This window comes from Cydia strobilella, chromosome 8 (genome assembly GCF_947568885.1).
Source record: "Cydia strobilella chromosome 8, ilCydStro3.1, whole genome shotgun sequence".
Lineage (NCBI taxonomy): Eukaryota > Metazoa > Arthropoda > Insecta > Lepidoptera > Tortricidae > Cydia > Cydia strobilella.
In genome coordinates this window covers 13,330,326-13,338,739 of record NC_086048.1, presented here as the reverse complement: position 1 = coordinate 13,338,739, position 8,414 = coordinate 13,330,326, and the positions used below count along the sequence as shown (strand labels likewise).

Here is an 8,414-nt window from a genome sequence, read left to right as displayed (position 1 = left end):
AGTGGAAGTTTGCCAGCCATTCTAACTTTTTATAAATCTTGGTAGTGCGTGTTCATGGCTCTGGTGGATTTATAAAACACTAGCTTTTGCTCGCGACTTCGCCTGCGTGGAATTAGAACTTTATTTGGGTACCATAATTTTTAAACAAATCTGCTTTTTATTTCACCCTTCTTTTCACCCCCAAAAGGGATTATTTATTTATTTTTCTTTACTACGCCATCGACAATAAGGTCCCTTTTCATAGAAAATGCCCCAAATAATTAGGGGACAAAAATGATACACAAAATTTTCTTTCGACGGAGAAGCTAGTTTAATAAACCGAGATTTTGTTTTAATAAATACACACAAATCTTTCGCATTTTTGAACACTATTACTAAATCATAATTAGTGAGTACAACTTCTTGCCAGATTTTATGTGTGCCAAAACTGCAATCTACACTTACCATTATAGTAGGAGTGCGGGCAGCGCGGGCAGCTAGCAAGCAAAGGCGGTCTCTGCGACCGCAGGTCTGGTCGATCCCGACACGACAATAGCGGCCACTCGCTCACTACATTTCTTCTTGAGTCGCGCGGTTCCTCTATACCTGTGGATACGCATACTTCAGAGGGATTATTAGAATAGTAGCCAGTTCGATACGGGCAACGAAAACGGGCACTGGGAGGGAAAGTGAATTTTAAATGTATCAACCTTACAATTCCTAATCTAATAAATGAAGATCAAGTAAATTCCAATATGAATGACATTAATGACAAATTATTAGCAATTCGCATAAATTAAATAATTAATTAATAGTAAATTAAAGTATCTAAGGTTAGGGTGGGGATTTGGGGAAAGACGAACATAGTTTATTTTGCTCGGGGCAAGACAAACAGTATGAGGATTCCACACAAGTGTTTGTCTTGGCCCGGTGATAGCCCACCCCACCCCACCTTACCTTACTTAATTTTGACATTTAGTATTAAGTTATTAGTAACAATATCATGGTAGAAGGTGTCAAATTTTACTTTGCATATTATGTAATGGTAAAGTAACATATTCTATGATTAAATAAGTTTTTGCCAAAAATTTCGTTTTTGGAACAAGCTTTTATCGCTGACTGTGCTTTTCTTTCCACAGTTAACTAATACTCATGGAGACAATTCTAAAAACCCCAAACACAATTAGGTTTCGTTGTTTTATCACAGTTCCTATGGCCACCTCCTGCCTCCATCATCAGATCAGCTCGATGGTACCATAATATTGCATTGTCATCCGACTTACATATATGTATCCAAATTTTCAGCTTTATTGGAATTCGGGAAGTGGGTAAAATTTAACTTGCAAGATTTGACCCGTACATACATACATACGTATATGTACCTATTACATTGCAAGTTAATAAAAAGCTTGTAAAAAGACTACCCTTTCATTAAATTGACTAATTGTAATGAAATTATTATATTGCAGATAGTATTTAAATAAGGTGGATGTCACTGGTGATCATTCCGATTAATAGCGGCCAAACGATACCGTAATTTAAGTTCTTACAAGTAACGGTTTTTCACCATTTATCACAAAACCCAAATAATTTCATAAGATGTGCGAAATAAATATAAATATTAGGCCTGTATGGAACTCTAATTGCACTCAACATTGTTTCAACATACTTAATTTAAAATAATGCAATTTCGTGCCACGCGCACTCAGGTATCTATAGTCAGTCACAAGACTCACAAGGGACATTAAATTTTGCTAGGTAGGTTATACTGGCTTAGGGCGCAAATGAATAGAAAGGTTTTTGTAGGTGAAGACATTGGAAATTAAATTTAAATTCTAATTTGAGACATCGACAGGTCACTTAAAACCAAGCGATAAGTATATTCTTACTAGGGCTCGCGGTCGAATCCGTGTTTCGTTTACACGTCTCGAATACCCGTCTCCGAATAATACGTAAACGGTTTTCTGGCCCGTTCCGCACGTTTAATTAAGAAACGTGTAGTTAAGACCCGTGTACACGGATAAACGGGTATTCGAAGATACGTATCTTATTTATCCGTGGCTCCGGACACGTCCTTGACGATAGTAGCGAAGGAACGAACGCCAGCTACAAATGAATAGACAAAAGATTCATGACGAGTTTCTGTCATATTTAACCTTATTCCGTGGGGTCATAGAGTCGAAATTTAATAAACGGTTTAGAAAACCCTTTCTTGAGCAGGTAGTTTTTGCTTGCAATGGGTATTACGAGTATTCACGCTTCTTATCAAAGTAGTATTTTATATAGCACTTTAAATAGCTACTTTTTTTTACGTTGCGGGTTAGCAATAAAATAAAATAAAAACCTGCTAGTACCTATTTAAAAAAAAAATTAGAACCATCGAGTTCAGTATGTAGGCAGGAAGTCAAACTAATGTTCGAAATTGGCATTAGGTAAGTATTTATAAAAAAATAAATTTTTAACTTGCTTCTTTATTTTTAGTTTAATTTGAGAACATGATATGAAATTATATTTCTTATCATATAATGTAGTGTAGGTACACCTTATAAAACAAAGTCCCCCGCCGCGTCCGTATGTCTGTCTGTATGTTCGCGATAACCAGACCTCACCTATGAATGAAGTTTTTCTTTGGGAATGTTTATGTGTATATTTTGTTAAGGTTTTGTTTAAATTGGTAGAAATATGACGTAAATGAAGTTAGAAAAAATCACGCTGGCCAGGAGCTTAATCGGAAACGCTGCCCAATCTATTTGAGATATAACGACACAATGTATGGTGGAAAAAAGTCTACAAAAAAGTGCGCGATGGCTGTCTGTCTATATTTTAAGAATAATTAACCCATTATTAACTTCTAAAAAAACCGGACAAGTGCGAGTCGGACTCGCCCAGCGAAGGTTCCGTACAAAATTTAATTTTAAATTTTAGTTGTTATAGCGGCAACAGAAATACATGTGTAAAAAATTTAACTGTCTAGCTATCACGGTTCATGAGATACAGCCTAGTGAGTGGTGACAGACAGGTGGATGGAAGTCTTAGTATTATTGGGCTTCCGATGTGAATACTTGTTACAGAATGTATTTTATTATGCTTGACTCTCCATGCGAAGCCGGGGCGGGTCGCTAGTTATTAATAAACATTTTAAATCAACTTGATAAAATTGCACCTTCTCAATAAATTCTAATTGTTTTTGCTCTAGGTACCTCTTACCATAATAAAACGCTTTTTAGTGCGGCGCGGCTACAAAACAATGGAAAACATTTTCTTGTGCAGATGTTTTGACCTTATTACAACGGCATAAAGCTTATAATTCGCGGTGACACTTGTGATAATAGTTTGGGAACCTACATGTTTTCGACGATGACAAACAAAAGGATATTGGAAAACAATAGATGGATGGACCATTTAAGTTTATTACCTGAACGCTAGTGAGAAAGTGACCAAAGTGAATTATGAATGATTACCAATTTAAAGATCTATCTTAATGTAATTAGCAATATTATCGCAAGTTATCCAAGGTAGTATGAGTTTTTATGGTTCTTGGGTAAAATTCTGCTTTTCATTTGAGCATGATTACTCGATAATCCCGCTTTTGTGTACCTAACTTTTTTTGCGCCGTTGGCAGGTTTGTTGTTTTCGCAAAGCAGTAATACACCTGAGATAAAAATAACCACGAAATAATTAAACTGTTATTTTTAATGAAAATTGTATTCTGTCTGCACACCTATTATTAATGAAAAAATACAACACCATAATGTAATTATAAAAAAAAACTATGATCGATATCAAATTTATGTAATTAGCTTAGAAGCAATCGGTTTTATTAAATGATATAAATAGTTTAAAATAAAAATTATATATACCTAAATACTATTAAACATAGGAAGATAATGGCCTATGTTTTATCAATACGGTTAAAAACAATTTAAAAAAAAGTAATTGTGCGGTTTTATAAAACCACGATGCAAGTGAAACTTTTTTCGGATTGTAGGCATTTAATTAAAAAATTTCGGAAATTAATTCGAATTACGGTATTAAAATCGCGGTTTTAATGTTAACTTAATAAATTGGGGCGATAGAATAAAAGTTTTACTTTAAAAATCGTACGACAAACGAATTCATCTGAAGTCAACATAATAATAGTGGAAAGTGGACCTTGTTACCATTGTACATTGGCTCAAACTGGTTCGGAGTATTCAGACCCGTTCGGAACGGTCTTAAGTACCCGTGTAAACGGAGATACGTGTCTGAGATACGTTTCTTGGGAACGTTCCTTCGAAACGTTTTCGAATCCCGGCGGTTCCGTGTAAACCGGGTTCTTAGTACCGCCGGGCTTAAGAACACGGGTATTCGTTTCGGCGTGTAACACGGATACCGGGAGCCCTAATTCTTACATTGTTCTAAAAAAATATGTATATTCATGGTTGGTTTTCGATTTTGTACTTTCAGATTTTTTGACTCACGATCTATGAGTATAGAGCAAATGGGAAACTAAGTACGTTGGTAACACGGATTACTCGAGTCAACTCGACAAGTAACATCTCGTATAAGTTGTTAAATTAAACTCAAAATAACTGACTGTCATTTGCCGTCGTCGTTTCTTTATACATACCTACTATAAGCATCAATAATAAGCACTGGAATAAAATTTTATCATTTTTCGAATTGTAATTTTATGGTGTACATTTTTGGCTTTTGCGAAGACATAAAGTAATATATTACCCAAGTATGAAGGATTTAAGTGCAGGAAATCGATAAAATAGAACAGTTACGAGAAAGTATGTCAAAAAAATTAAATGAAATTCTCACGAGCACATCCGTGGATGCTCGAAAAAAAATCTTAAAGAGCGAAGAAAAAAAAACTATATTTATGTCATAAAGTATCATTATTCCAACGTCTAGTATTCTTGTATCCTGTCTTGGGGACCTCAAAGAGTGTTTTGTTCTTGAGCAATCGAACTACCGTCCTCGCACGAATGGATGTTCCTGATTGATGAATACCCTGCCAAACCCAGATGTGAGTACGATTAGCTGTTTGAAAAGTGCCTGGGAAAGGCACATTTGAACGAAAACAAATTATACGGATGGAGTCCGGATATTTTGGTTTAGTTAATGGTATTGTAGGTATATTTAAATATATATTTGTGTAAGAATAGTAGCATAGTAGTCTCGACTTTGGATCTTTTTCATATCCACTCATTACAATCCTGCACCAAACTAACTGTCTCTGTTTACCCCAATGGTTAACTCGTAGAGAATGCCTCAAGGCGTTAAGTCCGCCATTTGCTCTTTTTGTGTAAATTTGTGCAATAAAGTTTAAATAAATATGGAATAAGTTTAATCTTTGTGATACAGTCAGTGAATTGTGAAATACAATTACTATTTAGGCGTAGGAATTAGGTATACACGAATGACACTATGAATAACCTACATAATGTGAAGTAGCATAGTGCATACGCATAGGCTATAGAGTTAGTTATTGGCCACTACATAGTAATTGGCCACTCTTAACAATAAGACTTCTTTTGGCTTGTTTCTTTCTGATTTGTTAGGAGTGGCCAATTACTATGTAGTGGCCACAATTATAACTATAGCAGTCACCCTAGCCAAAATGAAAAATTATGCTAGAAAAAAATATTATACATACCTAACTGAATTTTTCATATAAAATTATAATCCGATAGATGGAAACTTTTTGGCAAGTACCTTACTCATTATAACAAGAGCAAGCTTTTGTAATTTTGCCATCGAAATTTAAGCCGCTTCACTCAAAAGCTCGACGCATTTTACTTATATCACAATAATACATTTTTTTGGAATATTTTTACTTATTTTAAAAATACTTACAAAGCATGGCTAATGGGCTTTGCTTAATATTTATCTTATCACGACAGTCTTTTCATCACAGTATGGTGGGCACTTAACGTTATTAGGGTTCCGTAACACTGGCATGAACAGAAGTAACTACATATATGTACTATTATTATTTATTATTAAGGTTTGCCAACAGGTGGAATACAGATACATATAGAGTTAAGTAATGAACACAAAAATCATACCAGAGTATTCACCCAATTATAGGCAAACACAACTTGCTAAAATTACGCGCTTACATTCGCGCGCTTATTATTAGGTCATTTAGAAAATGTTCGTCTAATGATGGTTTAAATAAAATAGCCGGTTTTATCCACAATTTAAAAAGTTTATGAAAAAAAGACGTTCTTTATAATTGTTACATATTCTGTTTCTTTAAAAAAAATAGGTGTCTTTAATAAAGAGTGAATAAGCTATTACTGAACTAACGAGCATTTTAGGCTTTTTTCATGAAATTTGTTTAATTTGAGGAATAAAATAACAATAAAAAAAAATTGTTTTAACTTTATAATATTTTCTGAGTTAATATATTTTTAATAGCTATATGTTTAAATAATTATTATATTTTAGAGACTTTGTTAACTAGTGACACAGAATTTTATGACATAGTCTAATATAAAAAGGAGTAGGTACCCTTATATTAGGGTTTAATCAAGAAAGTTAAGCTCTGTAAGTCTAGATGAGATGTAGATGAGTGTGATAGAAAAATGCAGTCGGCGACAAACTGTACACAAACTGTTATCTTTTGTCTACAGGGCAGATGACTTTTGCTATAAAGACTGTGTATAACCAATAAATGTCATTATTTATTGGCAAATCATATCTAACAACTTTACATAAGGTATTGTTCACCGCGATTCACGTTGAACATCCATACAACCATCCATCCACTCCGTCCATGTCGGCTCCATGACACTGCGGGGTTGTGAATTGCATCGCAGCCATAATTGTGTGTTTTAGTTTTAGTTTTAATATATATTTTATAATAATATGTATGCTAGTTTTAAGGTCCAATAGTTGCTTGAAAATTTCATTATAGTACCTACGTACTTTAATTAAATATAGCTGATTGCCGCGCGTTCTTCGCTCTCTATATTAAAAACGGCTAAGCAACTAAAGCGTATGAAAAAATGTATAAAATATAACTTGTCAAAATATACATATTATTATTATCTTTGGACCTATACCAATCTTGATAATTCTTTGTGAAATACCGATTTCTGTGAACTTTGTCCTCGAATAACTTCCGACGCGTTCACGAAATTTTCTGTGACTTTCAAGACAGATTATAATAAAGGTGTATCCAAATTTCCAGCTTATTGTCTCTCATTTTATTTGTGGACGCCTATAGAGGTTAAAATGAGCGGAACAAAACAAAAAATTTGAGTTCAAATTACCCGAACCAAATAATTTTCTCAATTTTCATTTAATTAATATAAAAACTCAGAAATAGTGATATATAATCGTTACCTAAGACATCATTTTAAATAATAATTACGTTAACGAGTAAAAACCTGAACGGGATCGACTACCCGACTGTGAGAGGTAGTCCGGCGGGGAGTCGGGCAGCGGCCGCTTGCGTCGGCGCAGGGCGTCGCGCCACCCGCACATGGCCGTGCGGAAGTATGTCCTGAACCTGGGGGGTAAAGCACATTTTTCGATGACGAATACGTTACTTGTTTACTGTTATTTAAAAATAATCAATGATTGTGATTGTGTGATATTTTTAGGAAAAAGTTGATAATACCGTTATAGTGTAAATACACGAAAATGCTTCGCGATTCAACGTTTACTTGTCTTTTCAACGTGACGTAACATGCCCGACATGCCTGTGGCTCATTTTTTTCTATTCGTCACTGTTTCTGGTCACAAATAGAGTACGACTTAATAACAAGTACGATTTAGTAAAGTTTATGTACCTATAATTTTGGTGGCAAACAAACAGACGGCCCGCCTGATGGTAAGCGATTACCGCAGCTTATAGACGAGAACGAAGTATCATGGGTCGGGTATATTAGATATTTTATGTATTGGTATCCTCCGTTTTAGAAATACCCCGTACTGTAGTCTTTTGAAAAAACCTCGACAGGTTCCTCTGATATCTATAATAAGTTCCGAGGTTTGACAATAATTAGTTATGTCGTTTAATATACGACTATACGTTGTTATGATATTGACCATTTTTCAGACTACGCATTCTCACACATGTGAGGGAAATGTACAGGTATCACTGACTGAATAGGCCTCAAACACATTTTCCAACTAATCATCTTGAAGTCAATCGAGTGAACGAATGAGTTACGCCTTACGGTTATCAGCTGCTACTACGTCGTAGGCTTCGTAGCAAGCTTTACATTCTACAATATATGTATAGGCGATGTATTACGTAACACTTCGGAAACGTATACCTACAGAAATACATACAGGCCTATTTTACTTTTAATTATTAGATCTGTTTCCAATGTGATACTGATATGATACTGATCTGTCAGTGTCAAAAGTGACGTTTTTGGTTGGAGAAATTTAATATCACTTTTGGCACTGACAGATCAGTATCATATTAT

The 8,414-nt window shown here is 34.7% G+C and overlaps 1 protein-coding gene across 1 annotated transcript in view; it reads right to left on the bottom strand.

Annotated features, from left to right (window-relative positions):
- Nucleotides 1-429: 429 nt before the first annotated feature.
- Nucleotides 430-8,414, bottom strand: part of LOC134743803 (tachykinin-like peptides receptor 86C) — a 60,710-nt gene continuing 52,725 nt past the window's right edge. The window contains exons 8-9 of the mRNA XM_063677463.1: nt 7,349-7,486; nt 430-585 (exon numbers count right to left, since the gene is read on the bottom strand). Coding sequence (XP_063533533.1) covers nt 477-585; nt 7,349-7,486 — 247 coding nt within the window. The 3' untranslated portion in view covers nt 430-476. The remainder of the gene's footprint in view (nt 586-7,348; nt 7,487-8,414) is intronic.